The sequence below is a fragment of the Chlorocebus sabaeus genome, chromosome 12 (assembly GCF_047675955.1).
Source record: "Chlorocebus sabaeus isolate Y175 chromosome 12, mChlSab1.0.hap1, whole genome shotgun sequence".
NCBI classification, from domain to species: Eukaryota; Metazoa; Chordata; class Mammalia; order Primates; family Cercopithecidae; genus Chlorocebus; species Chlorocebus sabaeus.
Genome location: NC_132915.1, coordinates 18,044,291 through 18,065,092, shown reverse-complemented (window position 1 = coordinate 18,065,092; position 20,802 = coordinate 18,044,291). Strand labels below are relative to the sequence as shown.

The following is a 20,802-nucleotide window of genomic DNA, read 5'->3' as shown; positions in this document are numbered from 1 at the left end:
TTGTGTTTAATGGAATGAAACATAGTTATAATGATTTCTTTCACAGGTCATGTTCAGTTTAAAACTGTTGATAGATTGAAATAAGTTAAATAGCATTTATCTTTTATTTATAAGGAAGAAAATCAGGAAAATTCCTGTGTTGGTTTCCCATCGTTGATATTTTGTGTTTTGTTTTGAATTGGCGGTATTACACATTTCCTTCAGGCCTTCCCCAAGTTCCCCCAGATGGGTTAGGGGAATGTTATGGATCTAGTTTGATTTTGTCATGTGTCCTGCTAGCCACTGTGTTTTTAAATTAGAAGCTCTGCGAGATCACACTGTTGGAACAACACACAAATTGTAGTTTTAAATCAGTAATATGATCTAATTAGAAATGATGTTTTCATTTCCTGTATTATTAAATTGAGTCATCTGACTATCTTAAAATGCTTTTTAAATCCATTACACTATATAATCAGTACATGCTGTGTGAATGTGGTTATACTTAATAAAGGAGGCTGACTTGGAACCTCATAAGAATTTCACCAAAGAAACTACCATTAAGAAAAAAAGTTTAGTCAGTGTGAATAGCGGAAAAGAAAATGTTTGACTTATGAAAATAGACAATGTGGTTTCCTTTGGAAACTAACCCACTTTTTAAACCTAACTCAGAGGGAAAAAAAATGATAGAAATGTATGCGTTTGGAAAAAAGCACACCCCCACCCCCAAAAAACCCTTAGGAAACAGGTATGCCATGGTGTTGTAGGAATTGCAGTTTAGCACAAGAAATGCTGAACCTCAATTTTTAGCAGTGACATTTTAATGATAGGAAGTCTGCAAAATTATTTGCCATCAATTGTGAAGGCAATAACAAGCCTTGGTGGTTTTTCACACTCTCTGTGTTAAGTGCTTTCAGAATGACAGCGTAAACTGTGTTAGAGAACTCCAAGGAAGTAAAACTGATTAAAATGTTCATGCTTGAATGGTGCTGATGGAATAGTTCATTTGGACTTTCTCTACCTCCTGCAGCTCAAGCTGAAATATTAAAATTCAGTGGATTTAAATCTCTTTCCTCTCAGCTCAGGAAAAAAACATTACATTTTAATAGGTTTTAAACCCATAATTCATTGGTTTGGAGCAGCACTATTAAATCTATTTAAATATTACTTGTATTACTAAGGAAATGATTTAAATGCCTTTGCCTTTACCATCCTATGTGTTTGACTTAGTTTAAAAAAAGAAAGACAATACCTTTGGGGTCCCCCCGCTTAGTATTTTGTTTTATTCTCCTTGTCATATGATTGAACCTTAAATGTGTGTGTGTGTGTGTGTGTGTGTGTGTGTGTGTGTGTATTCTACATTGACAACGTGGCAAGAGGGTCTTGCAGTATGACTGTTTAAAAATGTATGTCTCTCCTTTTCCGTTATAGATTTCAAAACTGCCATTTTAACTTTCAAAGGCATTTGGATGAGCCACCGTGATCATTTTCCTTGTATTCTTTTTAAACAATTTAGCCATTAGGCAGAAAGGGAAAGATACAAATATGTGGGTATATATAAAAATGTGTGTGTGTGTTTCCCTCCCTTACATCGCAAGTGTAGGAAGTATACCTCTGTGGATACATGGCCTCCAGTAGCACACAACTTGAAATTAAATTTAAAAATTTATGTTTTTTACAAAAGTATTCTCCTTCCTGGGCCCACCGTGTACCCCTCAGTTCCTTTCTCTCCAGCCCTTGCCACTACAACATGTGTCCCACAGCTTGACAGCACCTCCAGTCAGCCACAGCGCGAAGTGCTTGCTTTCCCCCAGTGCTTTGTGGGAAACCTTTGTGGAAATCCACCCTTCACTTCCACAAGCACAGCCTGGGATGTGCAGGAATTACAGCCGCATTGGGTAACCCTGAATCCCACAGGGAAACAGAGTTAGTGGAATGCTCCCCGCATTCTTTGGGGGGTGGACACCTGTAAGATGCCTTCTCTACTATTCCACAAGAGGTTCAAGTAAGATGGAGCTTCAGTTGCCCACAGTAGTGATAGGCTGGAGAATACGTGTTTAGTTTGAGTTTTCCCCCTTCCGTGGTTCACTTTTCATAGGTCCCTACTCCTGTTCTGTGATCATTTCGGAAATACCTGCAGCCAAGCCCTGTCCCTCCACTTTCCTGGCAGACACTTAGGATTTGATTTTGTAGGCCTGAAGCTACTTAAGGGGGCTTTACAGTGTAGGTAGGTACATTGTAGTCGTGTACTAGAATCAGGGCTCTTTTTCTGATGTGAGTTTTGTGCGTAAAACGTATTCTTTAACAGCTCAACTGTACAACTCAGCTTTTGTGTTACTTTTTAAATAAATATTTTTCAGTAAACTTACAGGTGAGCTTCTCTATCTTTTTCCGCTTCTTGCAGCTGATTACTGTTGGTGTTTTCTAGATGTATGTAATACAGAATGAAATTTAAAATGAGCTGTAAAATAGATTCCTCAGAGATTGTTATTTCAGCTTTGTTACTGTCTTTACTGAATAGTGTGCCTGGAGCTTAAAGGCTTTATAAAATATGCTGGCCACTGTTGCGTCGTGTACCCACACAGCTTGCGCAGTGGGGGAAGGGGCTGGCTTGAAGATACACTCACTTGGAGGGCTTTCCTTACCAGCACTCCCCAAACTCATGGCAGGAAAACCAAAGCCGTTTTATATCACATTCTTTCTTTTTCTTCTGTGGGTATGCCTGCCTCTCACCCTTTTTCTTTTCTGAGCTGGTTCATTTGCCATGGAGCAGGGGACTACATTATTGAATGATGTATTCATAATCTAATCTTTCTGCTACAGTTTGATGAGGCTCTAAGAGGCAGTAATTTCCCTTCTCTCATAACAAAGACTCTCATACATTTAAGTAATTTAAAAACTCTGCCTGCACTTCAGAGACGCCCAAAAAACACTAGGTAAGGAATAGGATTTCTGATTTGTGCTTGTGATGTGCTCTCCATTATTTTCTAGGACAAAGCTTCTCTGGAAGAAATTTCTAGAAGCCAGTCTATCAATCCTCTCACCTCCAAAACTGGTACTAGCTGGCAGTGCTACAATTCTTCTTTCTGTTTGGGGCTGAGCCAGCCTTTCCTCCTCCCCCACTTCCATCCTGTAGAGTTGAGTTCAAAGTGTTATAAGAGTTGCAAAATGTGTCTGGGTAGATGTATCTGAGGAAGGGATATGGGCATTGGATTCCGCTGAGAAGAAAGTAGTTTTCCCAGATCCACAGAGCCCGGCAGGCTGAGGTTATGCAGACGTCTGAGGAACTGTTACATAGAAAAACAGTCTAAAACAGAGAATAAGGCAACCTGCAAGCTTGCAGTTCCAGAGTGTCACCCCATTTTGTAGGTTGTTTTGTTTTCGTTTTGTGTCCACTTTTGTAATTCTCTGATGATTTCCTGCCAGCAGTGTTTCTACAAGCAGCATCACCACCTTCTATATAGTCAGAGACCTTTTTCTTTGTGGTGTCAGACTGCTTTGTGCCCCTCAAAGCTGAGAGGGAGGGAAGAAGCATGGGCTATGAGAGGCTGTCTCACACCAGATAGGCAACTAAAGGGTTAATGGCTGTGGTTAACTGTCAAGCACTTAGGTGAGGTTTTTAAGGACTTTTGTTGCCTTGAAGCTCCCTAAGAAACCAGTTTGGGAATCCTACTACCCCAAAATGCATTTGTGGTCTTAAGTGTTGTCCTTAAGACCTTTGTGAAAAAGTTAGAACTCTTTAGTGAATAGCAAGAGTTATTTAATGATATGTCCATTCATTCATTCATTCAGTAAATATTTGAGTACTTTCACCAATGTCCTGTTACAGGGGCATATTTTATTTTCATTTTGAGTGATATTTTAAATTGTCTTCTGAAGTATATTCTGAAATGATCCTCAAGTTTCATTTAAATCATTCTATTAAAATTTTGGTAGCTGTAAGCTTGCTGATATTACCTTGTACTACAAATAATCAACTTTTAATTAACGCATTTTAATTTCAATAAAGCTAGTTTCCATGGATAACAGAGTAAAGAGAAACAGTTAATAAAAAACATAAGAATGAGGCTGCATACATTTACAAATTTGTATTTTTTTATATTTGCAGATATATTTTCAGATATTTGGATTAGGAATTTAGAAATTCATTATTGATATTCTCTATTACATCAGATTTATTGAGATGTAATCTGCAAAAAGTAAAATTGACCCTTTCCAGTGTGTAGGTCTTTGAGTTTTGACAACTGAATACAGTTGTGTAACACAATCAAGATACAGGGTCGTTCACCCCACCCCAGTCCCTTGTTAGTCTTTGTAGTCAGTCATTTTTTTCTATCCCAGCCGCCAATAACCACTGAAAATGTTTCTTCTCCCAAAGCGAGCCTTTTTGACAATGCCATATAAATGGAATTACGTATCATGTAGCCTTCCGAATTCTCTTCTTTCATTTAGCATAAGGCATTTGTGATTTGTCCATGTGGTTGCTCATATCAGTAGTTAGTGCCTTTGTATTGCAAAGTGGTATCTATTGTATGAATATACCAGTTTATCTGTTCACTCCTTAAAGGACAGTTGGGTGAATAAAGCCATAAGAAACATTCTTATTTGGATATTTTAAGTAAGTGAATGTAAGTTATATCTTTTGAGTGATTACCTAGAAGTGGGATTGCTGAGTTACATGGTAAGTGCACATTAAACTTTCCAAGTAATTGACATACTGTTTTTCAGAGTGATTCTACTATTTTGCAGTTTCACTAATACATTACATGTGAGAAAACCTTTCCTCTACATCTTTGTCTGCACTTGGAATTACAGGTTTTGGGGAGGTTCTTTTAGCCATCCTAATCCATAATAGTACTTACTGTGTTTTTTATGCATTTTCATAACGATTAATGGTGTTAAGTGTCTTTTTTGCTATGTCTGTATCTTTTCTAATATAATGTCTGTTCAAATCTTTGCCTCTTTTTTTTTTTCATGATTCAGTTTTATTTTATTATTGAGTTTTAAGGGTTCTTTAATTTTCTGGATTTTTTGTGTGTGTGTGTTTTCTAATTCTTCCAATTTATAGTTTAACATTAAACTTAGGCATTTTAAAATGTCAAAGTTAAACTTAGGCATTTTTTTTTCCTTTATGGACTTACTTTTGGTGTTGTCTGTAAGTAATCTTTGCCTAACCCAAGACCACAAACATGTTCTTCTGGGGTTTCTTGTAGAGGTTTTACATTTGGGCCTGTGATTCAGTTTAACTTTTGTTTATGGTAAGATATATGCATTAAGTTGAGGGTTTTTTTTTTTTTTTTTTTTTTTCCAGATGGACATGGATTCAGTTTTTCAAGCACTATTTGTTGAAAAGACTATCCTTTCTCCATTGATTGGTCTTTGCACCATTGTTGAAAATCAGTTAACCATATATGTATGAGTCTGTTTCTGGACTGCTCCAATCAACTGTTGTCTCTTTTGCCAGTGCCATACTGTCTTGATGACTATAGCTTTCATTATTGATATTCTCCATTCCATTTTGCATTTATTCTTCCTGTACTTCCTTGCCCTTTGCAGCACTCCTTAGCACTTCAGGTCTTTATCATCAGTATATTAAAGAGTGGCTGATGGATGAAGAGAAAGGGTCTAAGCTCAATGTAAACACTTTCTGTCATCAGAAATGGTGTCTGTTCTGCCTCCTAACATTTCTCTCAAGCTTGAGTGCATTTTTCCATCTCCTCCTGGTCCAAATAACGCCTTTAGCTAGACTCTTCCAGCCTCCTCCTGATAGGCTACCTTGTTTCTGCATTTGTCTTTCTATATTTCATTCTACACACAGCAGCCAGAGTGACCTTCTTATAAAATAGAAATAGGATCTATTGGTCCTCTCCTTAAAGCCACAATGAGTGTGGTGGTGCTGTCTATATATATAGTCTCAGCTACTTGGGATGCTACAGGATCACTTGAGCTCAAGGGTTCAAGACCAGTCTGGGCAACAGCAGGATTTCATTTATAAAAAATTTAAAAAACAAACAAATGAAAAACCCTGGAAAACCTGATGGCTGCCCCCTTTTTTTTTTAGAAAAAAGTCTGAATTTCTAACCATGGCCTACAAGATTCTTCGTGAGGTGACCCCTCCTTCACCAGCCTTTCCACTGTCACATACCACTCATGTTCTTCATTCAGCTGTCCTTAAGCCATGCTGGCCCCTTTCTTCTGTCCCTGGATCACTCTAAGTGTGTTCTCAACTGAGGGTTTGTGCACCAGCTCCTCTGTCCTCTGGAGGGCCCGTCCTCTGGATCCTAGAGTGGTCTTCCTTTTGCCTCTTTTCAGAGTGTCAGCTCAGATGTTATCTCCTGAGGAAGGACTTCCTTGGCTGGCACTCTTTTTACTCTTTGCTTCTAATTCATTCTCTGTCCCATTAGCCTGTTTTATTGTCCTCATTGCACTTACCATTGATTTGTTATGCATCACTTTCCCTTGACTAGCTAGTGAAATCTCATTCACTTTTATAGCCATGAAGCCTATAACGATAGGTATCATAATTTTCAATACATATTTGTATGATAAATATTCAGTAACTATTTGTTCATAAATGTGCAGTAATTTGTTCATAATAATTTTCCATAGATGTTTGTTAAATACTGTACTCTAGGATATTTTCTCATTTGGATATTCCCTCTACAATTTTGAGCCAAGATAGAGAAGGAAGTGCGTGGACTGGTAGAAAATACACAGTTCTGGGTTTCACTTATGATATTAGGAATTTCATTTAGGTTTTTTCATCTGTAGAATGCAAGGCTGAAACTGATAACCATTAAAGTGCTGTCTAGTCTAATGTTGAATGATTGTGTAAGCCTATTTGTTTTGATGATTATGGAATTTTTATTTTAAAACTTGGGGTCCTTTTGTGTCATAGTTATTTTTCTAGATTTATCACTTCTGTAGGCTTGTATTCTTTTCTTGAAAAAGGTGGTGGGGGCCACTAAATATAGTAGACGTGATTGAGTATTCGCTCTGTGTTAAGCATTTACATGCATTACTTTGTTTAATCTTCACATCAGCCCCATGTGGAAGGAAATATTGTTCCAACTTTACAAATAATGAAACCAAGGCTTTGAAGAGGTAAGTTGTTTTCTGAAGGCCACGCAAAGAGGAGTGGCAGAACTGGGATTCAAACTCCAGCTGACTTCAGAGCTCACACATTGAACCCTTATGCTACACTTGTCTCTTATTTGTTCTCTTGACCCTGTTCTTTCCTTCACAATGGCATCAATAATCTCTTTATCTTGAGATCCACTGATAGGATTGTCCAGCCAGAGCTCAGTATTGGAAGGAAAATGGAAACTGGGTATGCTGGGTGCACATACTAAGTGGTTAGTCTAAATTGTCTGAATTATGTTAGTCCCACAGATCAGTTGAATACTCTTGACTCATGCGATGTTGCTTCCTGTCTGTTGTATCTTACTCTTACGAACAAGAACTTAAAGTTGTTATAAATACAGCTATTAAGGCAAGTGTTTTAACCCCATGTTCTTGGATCTTCTGGAATTTCATGCTTAGGCATTGGGCTGTCAGTTAGATGCCTGAGTGCTTGCAGAATTGCCTCTGTGTGTGTGTGTGTGTGTGTGGCTGGTAGGAGAGGAGTATGTATAGTTTTTGGAGAAGAGTGTTCACAAAGGGTCCTGTGACACAAACAAGTTTGAACCCATGCCTTATTAGAATAAGACTGTGCAAAATCTTGATATGAAATAGCAAAATATCATGTGGGGTGCATGTAGACAAAAAGTATTTGCCCGTAGCAGCGTAAGGACACATTCTAGGGTGATTATTCAGAAACTTGGAAATCAGGAGTTTACGTAGGAGGGTTTCTTGATTAAGAACTATTGTTAGTATTCTAATTGCAGGCAGCAGTAGGTGAGGCAGGGGATGTGACTGGTGGTGAAGACTACAAAGGGGCCCCCACCAGGCCAGTGGCCAGTCAGGAGATATAAACAAGTTAGAACTTATAGGGATTGCCATTATGTTGTGGGGAGTCCTGTCTTTGAAATTACTTCATTGCTTTGTGATATGTCTTCTCTGCTTCCATTTCTCTGTCTTGAGAAAACCTTGTCTGCCTGACTTGTGAATAACAATTATTTCATGAGATATAGTAATATTGCAAGCTTAAAAAATGGTTTTGACTAAATAGTTAGAGCTAACTGTGCCTTTGACCCCAAACTCTTAAGAAAAAACTCAAAATGGTACATTCTTGAATCCTTTTTAAGGCAGCTCCATAGCTACTCTGCCTCTTGTGATTCTCATGCTTTTTTTTTTTTTTTCTTGGTAGATTCATAAAAATGGTGAGAGTTTATCTTTGCTCAGATTGTTTTCTGTGACCATCAAGGGCAGTGCCACTATGGTCCTGAAGCAAAGTGGCAGTAATGTTGCTTTTTTTCTTTATTTCCCTAGAGTGTTTCTGGGTTGACTCGAAGCAATTTGTAGACACAGCTCTCCACAAATTAATATCTGGAAGAAGAAATTGTTGAGAGGAAAAAACAATTTAAGTTGCGATCTACTTGGCTTGAAAGCTCAGAGGTTGTTTTTGGGTTTCCTTCAGCTAATAGCTTCAGAATGGCCTCTGAGCAAAGATAGATGTTGAGGCAGGCTTTGTTGTTTGTTGATTCTCCCTTGCAGGCAGAGGCTACCCTCTGCTGTGAAGGCTAAAGCATTCCAGGTGCTCTTTCCAGCCTTCCTTACAGAAGAACTGTGGGCAAGTGACCCTATCCAGGTCAGTGAAATATAAAAAGATGTGGTTTTCTTCTTAAGAGAAACCCATGGAGAGAGAATTATCCTCCTTTCTGCATTTTAATATGGTTGTGTGAAGGTGTGGGGTAATGTGTGGAGCTGTGGCAGCCATCTTGTGATGGGAGGGGATGGGATATAAGGGAGGCCACATGAATCAGGGACCCAGAGCCCTGATAATGTTAGGTCATCCATCCATCCCTGGACTTGTAGTGTGAGAAATAAAAAGTCCTTTAAAAAAAAATTCTTGCCATTTTTGGGTATTCTATACCTTGCAGAGGAACTAACTTAACTCAAATATATAGTTACATGCCATATAATGATGTTTCAGTCAAGGACAGACCACATATATGACAATGGTCCCATAAGATTATAATGGAGCTGAAAATATTTTATTGTCTAGTGACATTGTAGCTGTCATAACACCATAGTAAATTACTTTTTAAATAAATTTTGTGTAGCAGTGTAGAGTAATTATAAAGTCTGTAATGGTAATTCATTAATGTCCTAGGCCTTCACATTTACTCACCACTGACTCATTCAGAGTAAATTCCAGTCTTGCCAGTTTCATTTATGATAAGTGCTTTATATAGGTGTACCATTTTTTGTCTTCTATACTGTATTTTTACTATACCTCTTCTGTGTTTATAGATACATAAATACCATTCTGACACAATTGCCTACAATATTCAGTACAGTAACACGCTGTACGAGTTTGCAGCCTAGGATTAATAGGCCATATTGTATAGCTTATGTGTGTAGCAGGTTATACTATCTAGATAAATATACTCTATAATTGCACAGTAATGAAATTGCCTGAAGACTCATTTCTCAGAATATCCCTATTGTTAAGTGGTGTATGACTATATATAGATGTATATATATTTCTGTGTTAATGTCATGACTTATGTATATCAAAATATTGGGAACAACCTGAACACCCAACACTAGGGGACTACTTAAGTGAACTCAGGTATCTGTACAATGGCATACCATGTAGCTGTTAGAAATGATGTAGTCAAGGTGTATGAAAGATATGGAAAAATGTTCTTGATACATTGTAAACAGGAAAAGAAGAAACAGATTAAACCACAAGATAGTTTGATGTTGTTTTTGTTAAAAATGCTAACATGGATTCAAAAAATACTGGATAGGCCCACCATGATAGTAGTAGTTTTCTTTGGCTGCTAAGATTATGTGTGGCTTTAAATTTTATTTTTCACTTTGCTTATCTTCATTTAACATATAAGTTTCTAATCTGAAAAAAGGTATAAGACAAAATTCTATTCATATGGCCATTCCTTCCTTCTTCTGCCCCATCTGAGTAAATGGTACAGCTATCTACCCAGTTACTTATGTTCCAAATTCCCACGGTGTCCTGAATTCCTCCACTTAGTCTCACTCTGCTGTCTCCCATAACCACGTCTTTCTAGTTCTATCTTCAGAGTAACACAACTCCTTCTATTCTTTGCAGCGTGTACTGCCGCAACCCTAATTGAAGTTATTCCTGCACTACTAGCCGGTCTCCTGCCCTTCATTCTTGCCACTCTCAGATTCAGAAAATTATTATTTTTTAGTATTCTAGCTTAAAATACTTATTAGTCTTTATAAAGGCCAGTTTAAGCTGGTTTACACACTCAACCTTAAAATACTTATTGGTCCTCTTATAGGCCAGTGAAATAGACTAAAATACTAAGAAATTGATTCACTTGTATATGTCAGAATGGACAAGCAGATCAGTGGGGAGAAAGATGGACGCTAGTAAATATTACTGGGAGGCCGCCTGGTTATTCTTGTGGAAAATAATTGGATACGTACATGTCACCATATGCAGAAGTCAATCCTAGAATCCTAAAAAGAACTTTAAAACTTAAAAAAAAGGAGGAATCTTTTTTTTTTTTTCCCTTGGCGTAGGATTTCTTAAAAGGGTCATAGAAAGCCCAACCCATAAGAAAAAGATTGATAGTATTTATTACTCACTTGAAATGAAAAACATCTGTTCATCAAAAGATACTTTAAAAAAAAATGAGTAGACAAGCCAGAAACTAGGAGAAGTTATTTGCAACACATGTAACCAAAAAGCGATACGATCCAGATTTATACCAGTTAAAGAGCAACTAAAAGTTCAGCTTAAAAAACAAAACCAAACCCCAAAACCCACCATAGCCTAGAGCTCTCATTATTCTTAAATAAAAGTCAAAAACCCTTAGTGTGCACAGTCTGATTCCCAGAATATACTCGTATTCTACCCGACTTCCCCATTGCTCACTGGATTCTCACTAGGCTTCCTTTTTCTTCACTGGTCATGGCAAGCGTTTGTCTTGCTCTGGGTCTTCTCAACTGCCTTTCTCTTGCTTCTGATTCTCCCAGCTCTCTGCAATGTGCTGTTATTTGCATCCTGCAGGTCTCAGTTCAAAGGTTATTTCCCCAGAGGAGCTGCCTCCATTTATTTTTATGAATGAATGATTGCTTACCCCTTCCACCCTAGTTGAGATAGGGTCCTAATCGGGCAGCAGGTACATCACTGGGCTAAATGGTAGGGGCTTGTGCTCCATTTCTTGATGCTAATACCATCTCCCACTGACTCTGTCACCTAGGAGATCACACATGTGAGTGTGGACCTGGTTTAGTGTTCTTCAAATTGTAGCTCAGGAGACTCATGAGTGTACAGTGAAGTCCATTCAGTGGGCATAGTAGACTTTTTAAAATTTTAATTACAAAAGGGTATAGATGACAATAGAAAATACTAGAGTATGTTGCACATAGTAGTGTTTGGTAAACTGTGTTCATTTACGTGTATATTCTGTGTAGACACACACACATGCACATAGACATACACACAGAAATTGTGGTCAAAATTTTGGAAAGCAAGTCTCCTAGATGACATCTGAGGTTCATTCCACCTCTAACGTTCTAAGATCAAATGCAGGATTCCTGAACAACCTAAAGTAGATAGGCTTTGTAAATGTTGCTTTACTTTAAAAAAAAAAAAAAAAAAAAATTAGAGATGCTGTCTGACTGTCTTGCCCAGGTCGGAGTATAGTGGCTATTCATAGGTATAATCATAGTGCTCCACAGCCTCAAATGCCTGGGCTCAAGTGATCCTCCTGCCTCAGCCTCCCAAGTACCTGGGACTACAGGCACATACATACCACTGTGCCTCACTCAGCTTTACCTTTTTTATTTTTTTTTTTAAAGTATTCTGAAGTAACTAAAGAAAGCTTCTCCAAGTACAGTCCCTTAGCTTGGTGACTTTAAAGACTAAAACTCACAAAATAGAACCACTGGTATCAGTAAGATGTTAAAGACTCTAAAAATTTTCCTTAAGTAGCTTAAACAAACTTCTGGGAAATTGTATTTCCATTATTAATTTGCTTAGCTGTACATTTACTAGTAAACTTTTGGCCAATTCGTAAAATATGCTAATGGGATCACTAATGGGAAAGTTAATAAGTCAGCGTTTTTGTAGTTTTCCCCTTCTTTTCTTGCCATTATTACTTCATGAGTTAAACTACAAGTTAGGACAATGGAGCCGCTGGCACAGATCTCATGATTTGCTTGCTTTGGTTGTTACTTGCCATCCCCTTAAGACCAGTCCAGAGATTTGGAGGACTACAGAGATCCGTGGTTTGTTTAGCTTGAGAAACTTACCCTTTCAGTGATAATCTTACTTGGATTGCTCTAAATGCATGTCTTCTGTCTGTAGTAAATCTCATGTTGTAAGTCATCAGGAATGAGTTACAGATAAGCTTAGCTTGAGAAGTTTCTTCCTTTGTTCTTTTTATTCTTGCTTCTTTCCATATATTCACTTAACTTTTAGCTTTTTCTAGACATATTTGTTAAAGTAAGGTAAGAAGGGCACATCTTATTTTCCCAGCCTCTACAACTACAGGGAAATTGAATGAATAGTAAAGCAAACACTGTATACTCATCACCTAGATTTACCAGTTAACATGTCGTTACTTTTGCTTTCTGTCTCTGTTTATATACTCAAACAGATACATGTGCACTTTTTGGAATGTGCTGAACTGATTGAAAGTAAAAGGCAGTCATGCTGTTTCACCCCCTAATATTTCAGTGTGCTGCTTCTATGAACAAGGACATCTTCCTGTATAAGCACAATACCATCAACACATTCCTATACCAGTGTTACAGTTCATAATCATGTTTCTCCAGTTGTCCACAAAATGTCCTTAATAGCACTGTTTTCTTCAATCCAGGATTCAATTCAAAAATTGTATTGCTGTCATGTCGTTTTACTCTTCTTTAAATCACAGTGTCCCAAAGCATTTTGCTTTAAGATATTGGCATTTTGACGATACCAGGCCAGTTTTCTGGACTCTTCCACAGTCTACATTTGTCTGATTGTTTCTGATTGTTTTCTCAAGTTTAGATTTAGGTTAAGTGTTTTTAGTTTATTATTTGCCAAACACTGTGTGATATGGTTGGGCTGTGTTCCCACCCAAATCTCATCTTGAATTATAGTTCCTACTATCCCCATATGTGGTGGGAGGGACCTCGTGAGTGGTAATTAAATCAAGAGCAATTTTTCCCATGCTATTCTTGTGATAGTAAGTTCTCACAAGATCTGATGGTTTTATGAGGGGTTTCCCCCTTCACTCAGCTCTCCTGCTTCTCCTTCCTGCTGCCATGTGAAGAAGGGCATGTTTGCTTCCCCGCCCACCATGATTTTAAGCTTCCTGAGGCCTCCTCAGCCATGCTTAACTGTGAATCAATTAAACCTCTTTCCTTTATAAATTACCCAGTCTTGGGTATGTCCTTATTAGCGGCATGAGAACAGACTAATACACTATGCTAAAGTTTTATATGCATCATGTCATACAATTCTTCCAGCAACCTTGGGAGGTAGATTTTGTAACTGTTCTCACTTTTTACATGAAGAAACAGAGCATCAGAAATGTTAAGTGACTTGTTCACATAGATGATAAAGATTCCAGTCGCTCCGAGGCCACTTCATTGTGATGCTTCCCAAATGTCAGCCAGACTGTGCTTTCTCACACCTAGCCCGACTTACAGACAGGAGTGAGGCCAGCAGAACAACTGTCCATAGTAAATAGTGTCTTCACAAGCCAAGAAGTATGGCTACCAGCCCAGTAATGAGCCCTTCCCTGTGCTTGCTGCTCTATTTCAGAGTCTGTTGCCTCTTTCTTTTTGGCTCCTTTCAAGGTCTGCTGAGTCTTCCCTTACTTCTCTCCTAGAATGGAACAATGTCTCCTGGTTGGATTGAGGCACATATGCTCAGAGCGAGCAGCTCACAGCTTGGCTAGCTCCTGGTGGATGAGTAGTATGGTTGTAGGCTTGGGAGCCAGCTAGCCATGAACTTAGGAGCTGGCACTGGCCTGAGAGTCATTCTCTGTCTAGTCCTTGGCCCCAGAGTGCCCCACATCTTCACCTGCTTTCTTGGGGTACCAAAAACTCCATTCCTGAAAATGTATTTTAAAAATGTGTTATAACCTATTAAGTCATTATTCTTAACGATGCTGAGATTGTCTCAAGTTTTGCCAGTCGGGATCCCTTCAATTTGACTCATTGTCCTGTTGACACAATATCCGTTAGTCTAGATAGCTTTCTTGATTTCTGGCACAAGATACAGCAGGTTCACCTTGCACTTGCACTTTTTTTAGAAACCAAAATAGCACAAAGTGTGCTCATTGCTACTGAGATGATTGATGTTGTTTCTAAGGAAGATGCATGTTTTTTGAGAGTTATTCTGCTGTTGATAGCGTAGTAGAGTTGGAGTGGGGGTGAACAAGAAAACTGCTGCCTGGCCTTCAATTGGAAGTGCCCAAAATTCCCAGGGATGTCGGTGACTGTGGCTCTGTCCTTGCTAGCTCCTGCTTGGTCAATGACTTGTCAGTCCCTTGTGGTCAAGCAGTTGGGGACCTTCAATTAAAAAGAACTCCTCTTTCTGCTGACAGAAAGACAACATTTCAAAAGACATTTCTTGTGAATTCGATTCTCCAGTGGTCCTTTTCTGCCCTTTGTGCCAAACTTGAAACTGCAGGGAAATCTTTGTTACAGAGAATCCAGTAAAAAGCTATTAATGGCATTGAGGCTGTGTCTACCACTTCATTGCTGTGTATTTTCAGACATCATTGCTATTTTTCAGAATTAAATTAATTACCTTAATGGAGTACTTACTTGCTTAAGTTTAAAGTTCACTCCATTTTTATGTTTATTTTCTTGAATGGCCCATCAAGGAAACAGGAAGAAGTAGTTTATTTTGTATTGTGGTTTGAGATAAGAGAGGCTTTTGTTTGTTATTAATTTTAAGTAAGGCACCCAAAGATAATAAAGGCCTAGAAGGATAGCGAGAAGAATTTTAACATGATACATATTTTTCTCAGCAGGTCTTCCTAAGTGGTGGTTATGTAGTATACGTTTATTTTAATACTCCAGTCTATGCCCTCTTTAATTCTTTGGCTTGATCTTTGTTTTGTTTTTCTTCTAAAGCATATATATATATATATATATATATATATATATATATATATATATATATGTATCTATCCTGCTAGTTTATAATGTATCTTAAATTACATCGGTAACAAATCTGTGTTATACTGTGTACTCTTAATATACATTTCCCTTCCTTTTGGTCTTTAAAAGGCATGGGGTTTTATGTTTCTTAGTGGGACTGTAAGATAAAGCAGTAAAATCTTGGCAGGTTAATTGCTCTGTAGTTAACACAGATGGGGCAGAGGGCAGAGGGCAGTTTTGACTTAACCCTGTTGGGAAACATCAGTGAGCGTTCAGTTTATCGTAGGGCAGTCCATTAGATTATGGTGCTCTCAGCTACGTGAATACTAGCCACGGAAACCTTACTCCTTTTCCGGGAATCCTGAGTTCCTCTGTTGATAAGAAGACTTAATAGAAATAATATTTTTAATGAATTTTTGACATTTAATAAATTAAGTCCATTTATTTTAGTTGAGAAAAAGGTAAAGTTCTACTTAGCCATTGGTGACTTACTGCTGTTATTTAAAGATGTTTTCTAATATGTTTTATTGACTAATCCTTATCAGTTATAAAATACCTGCTACTCTAGTTCTAGGCTAGTTCCTAAGGTGAAAATTTGCAAAGAAGCTTAAAAATGACCCCTAAGTACAGAAAGGGGTCTCATTTATTAAAGTATACATTTTAAAGCCTACCGTAATATTTTAATATCTCTAGCTTACATTTTTGTCTCATGCCTTTTGGTGACTTAATTTCATTTTATCTTATAGTGTAATATTTTTGAAACACTTGATAAAAATTGCTCCCTTCTACAGGATGCCTGAGTATAATTTTTCTGTTTGCTATTTTGTATATATATAAAACGGTGACTGATAAACATGAATTTATGGTAGCTGCCTCTCATTTATTCTTCCTTAAGATCAGGGCATATACTGTTAAACAGTATGCCTGTAATTTGGTTGTTACCATTCATAAAATCTTTGAAAGGGCTTTATAATTTTGGTATAGTAACAAATGGAAAAGACTCTCTAAATGCAGTGTTATATGCTGGTTTGGATTCTGGGACAGAAAAATGACATTAGTGGAACAACTACGGAAATCTGCATAAAGTCTCTAGTTTGGCTAATAGCAATGAGCTGATGTTAATTTCTTAGTTTTGATAAATTCTGTGGTTATATAAAATGTTAACATTAGTGAAAAGTAGGTAAAGAATATATGGGAACTCTGTATGTAGTAGAAGCTTAAGTCATTAAAAGCTTTGAATATATGTAGAAATATGACCATAGTTTGAGTTCATTGATTAGTTCAGGGGAAGTTCAGTGGTAGTTATACTGAAGCCCATTTATAATTCATAATTAAGAATTTAAAAATTAAAAGACCAACAATAAAAATAAATGCACTTTTCCTATGAGGGCACCAAGTTCTGTATGTTTGATCACTAAAAATAACAATTTTACTCATTTTTAGATTATCACTGCTTAAAGTATCCAAATGAAGGCTTATAGTACAAGCAGCTTTTTTATTTCTTCTAGTTTAATTTTAAATTCAAAAGATTGAAACCTATGGAAGAAAATACAGTGAAAATTCATCAGTTTATAAAATCAGTGCTGATATTAGTTGGTAATCTGTTTGCATACCTACTAAGTGAGAAATATCTAGGCACTGTGGGAAATATTTTTTAAATAGCTCTAATTAGAAGGTATGGCATACACAAACTTGTGCACACACACACACGTAGCACATATATATGTATTTAAAAAGTCTTTTTTTGTCTTGGGTTGTTAAGTATCATAATGGTATTGAGGGTAAGTGGTGTCAGAATTGAGAGACAGTGGTGGAGATTACTTTGAGCCAGGGTGATGAGGGATATCTTCACCAAGAAAATAGGCAGGAGTTTAGCTTAGAAGGATGAGTAGAATTTATACACGTAGAGACAGATGAGAGAGTACTCTGTGGGTGTGTGTTGATTCGTAGTAAAACTAAGCCCTAGTTTAGATGTCTCACTAAATAGGCTGGTGTTACGGGCAGAGAGTTCCCTGGATGGTGTTACACAGTAGAGTGGAGTTAGGCTGATAGTAGTTTACAAAAGGTCTTGATTGCTAAGAAATTGGAACTTTTGTTTTTAGATAAAAGGGATCTGTTGCTTTTGGAACCAGAGAGTAACTATCAAAGAAGTATTTTATTTTCAGTAGTATCAGAGTTTTGTATTGAGTTCTCGCTACGTTTAGGGAACTGAGCTAGGTGCCGGGGTACTAAGAGGCCTGGGACTGGTCTCTTCTCTCCAAAGTCTCACAGTCTCTGGCAAGTCAGGATCTTCTTATCTGTAAACAGATGAATAACAATACCTTTATGAGGCAATATATGCCAGTGAATGATACAGGGAGCCCTATAAGATATTGGAAACTTAGATTGCTTGGAGAAGGCTGTAGGGAACAGGTGAAACATAAGCTGAGCAGAGGTAGGTGAGTACAACTTAGATAAGTAATGTGGAGGTTGTTCTAAAAGGTACAGAAGGATATGAATTTAGGGAAAAAAACACAGGTAGAGAATGTCATGTATAACTAAGATTTCTGCCTTTGAAAAGTTCTGGTCCAATGGAACGATGAGTCGGTGCTTATTTTTTATCCTGTAGGAGAAAAAGAATAAAAGTGACGCACCTGAATCTTTAAAGGTATTGGGTTTTGGCTGAGGGTTTTTTTTTTTTTTTTTTTTTTCTGACAGGGTTTCACTCTGTCATATAGACTGGGATGCAGTAGTGCAATCATGGCTCACTGTCATGGCTCACTGCACCTCACTGGCTCAGGTGATCTTCCTACCTCAGCCTCCTGAGTAGCTGGGATTATAGGTGTGTGCCACCATACCTTGCTAATTTTTATATTTTTAGTAGACACAGGATTTTGCCGCGTTGCCTAGGCTGGTCTCAAACTCCTGGCTCAAGTGATCTGACTGCCTCAGTTCCTAAAGTGTTGGGATTACAGGCGTGAACCACTGCACCAGGCTTTTTTTTTTTTTTTTGTCTAATGTAATAGATGTGTTTTTAATACTATCAAGATAATGTGTGAATATTTCAGGGTCTGCAGTTAGCTAGGATTTGTGAGATGTAGACTCATAGTGCTTAGAGTCTAAGAAGGGAGGTAAGAAAGACGAGCATGCAGGAGCTTAATAAATGCCTGCCCATTGACCTCTGATCTAAGGTAGAAAGTGACTGTGTGTCCAAACCATACACATGGTGTATTAGGGGAATTCAGAGGAGAAAGAATTGGAGCAATTTCAGTTGAACAATATTTTGAAACAAATTTGCCATATATTTACTTCAAGTCCCTATTTTATTTTCTTCATAGACATTATTTTCTGCACAGTTAGGAAATATAATTGTGTGCGCATACTTTTTGATCCCCACTGAATAACAGTATGTAAAGAATTATGAACATGATTTTGGCCACTTAAATGAAGAGAATCACCTTATCTCAAAACTAACCAGTTAAGAAAAGCTTCCGCAGGACTTGGAGCATGGGTGGGGCTTGGTTGGTGGAGTATCTAGATGTGGCTCCCATTTTCCATTTTCTGCTTGTAAACTTACTTTTCAAAGTGTTCATACTTTATTCTATTGACTATATTTTAAGTGCATGTAGCCAGAACACAGGTGCAGGTCAGTAAGAGAAAAGAGCTAGTTAATACTGTACATGGACTTTTGTGGTCAAACATAGGAAGAAATGCAGGAATGGAAGAAAATAAACCTAATTTGGAGAGGAGAAAAAAAGGCCCACTTTTTTTCTCTGAGGTATTAATAAAAGCATTTCAAGATTTTTCTTGGTGGAGTGATCTCTCTCTCTCTCTCTCTCTCTCTCTCTCTCTCTCTCTCTCTCTGTCTCTCTATCACTGTCCCTATCTCTAGATATTTTGTGAAATTTTGCTTGGAAAGAAAATTACAGAAGGGACTGTTTGGCTATCATAGGTTAGGCCTGGAATGTGATTTCTTTAAAGGCAATAACTAAAATTCAGTCACTACAAAATTTCACCTGAGAATTACTCAGTACTTATTGTCATACAATATTGTTAAGCAGGGTTTGAGTTGAAGGGATTCCTACTGAGGAATGCATTTAATGTCCTTCCTTCACCACCAACTCCTCCTCTCCTCCACTTCCCACTCAGAAGAGGCAACAAGGCTTGCCCACCGCAGTTCCTGTAGCAGAGTTTGATGTAGCCTCGGCTGAGGTCAAGCACACCCATTCCAGCCTCTTGAGGGCTTTCTCTATGTGTTGCCAGTGTGCTGGTAAAAATGACTTTAAACTCTTGTCAGCGCAGTTACTGGTGCATGCATCACAGTCCCACTCAAATAAACCTGTCACAACACAGAGTCGGCCGCTAGAGAAGAGTACAAGGGCAGGCCTCTAGCTTTTCATTCGAGCATCACTAAACGTGCACAGAGTGCCCAATTATTTCAGCATTATTGAGCAAGCCTACAGGAGGACCCAAGCCTTGCTACATTAGATTTTCTTTAGTAATTTGCTCAAGTACCGCTGAGGACACTTAAAGGGCTTAAAACGGTGGCTGCAACCAGTTTCCTTTTCTGGGTTGTTAATTCAGGTTTTCTCTTTCAAATTAACTCTCCCTGCATGCTGTGCGGTGGTTCTGGGAGAACTGTTTAACACTAATTTTCTCAATTTTCAGCTTTTTTTATTCAACATAACTGCTTTAACAGTTACTCATGTATATGTTTTGATTAGAAATGTATGATCGTGAGGCCTTATTTTATTTTTTTGAGATTAAAAAAGCCTTTATGAGGTTTGTTAAATATGTTTGAATATCAACTATTGAAAGTTTCTTACATAATTTCACCACTTAAAAATTACTTATTTTGCATGTGCAAAACCTCCAAGTATAAGAAAGGTAGTGTTTATTGACTATACAGCTCCTTTGCTCCTTCCCCCTTTTAAAAATAGATATGTTAATGATAAATCTTGCATAGGTGTTGGCCTTTTTACTGCCTAGTTGTGCCTCCTTTCTGTTTCTGTTGGGGCAGGGGTTGGATATAAGGGGCAAATTCAATATCTGTGTTTAATTTTTCACAGCAGCAGCAACTCCAGGCCCAGCATTTATCACATGGACATGGTCTACCCGTACCTCTGACTCCACACCCTTCAGGGCTCCAGCCCCCTGCCATTCCACCCATCGGTAGCAGTGCCGGGCTTCTGGCCCTCTCCAGTGCTCTAGGAGGTCAGTCCCATCTTCCAATTAAAGATGAGAAGAAGCACCATGACAATGATCACCAAAGAGGTGAGTGACTGTCTTGGGATGCCAATCTGAGATAACCTACCTGCTGCTGAGGGTAGGTTCTGGATGCTGTTGTTTATGCTCTCTGAATTTAGTTTTACCGGTGACTAAACAATGGATTTCTACTGGAAGGTAAATTAATTACTGCAAGTAGTCAGTTGCCAAACGATATTCTAGTGTTTGGCAAGAGCTAACGTACTCCCCAGAGGCAGAGGGGCCTGTTTCTGGCTATTGCCTTTGATTTCTTGCTGCCTCCTATGTTGCCCAGGTCTAAATCAGTAATGAAATCCCATGATGCTCTGTTTGAAG

The 20,802-nt window shown here is 38.0% G+C and overlaps 1 protein-coding gene across 12 annotated transcripts in view; it reads left to right on the top strand.

The window, feature by feature from the left end:
* Nucleotides 1-20,802, top strand: part of TLE4 (TLE family member 4, transcriptional corepressor) — a 158,383-nt gene that overhangs the window by 58,954 nt on the left and 78,627 nt on the right. For 7 of the 12 annotated variants that reach the window (XM_007969570.3, XM_037998539.2, XM_007969568.3 and 4 more), the window contains one exon: nt 20,295-20,496. In XM_007969570.3, the coding sequence (XP_007967761.1) occupies nt 20,295-20,496 (202 nt within the window). Of the gene's footprint in view, nt 1-20,291; nt 20,497-20,802 lie in introns of all 12 variants that reach the window. The other 5 variants (XM_007969566.3, XM_007969567.3, XM_007969563.3 and 2 more) reach the window with 1 other exon arrangement.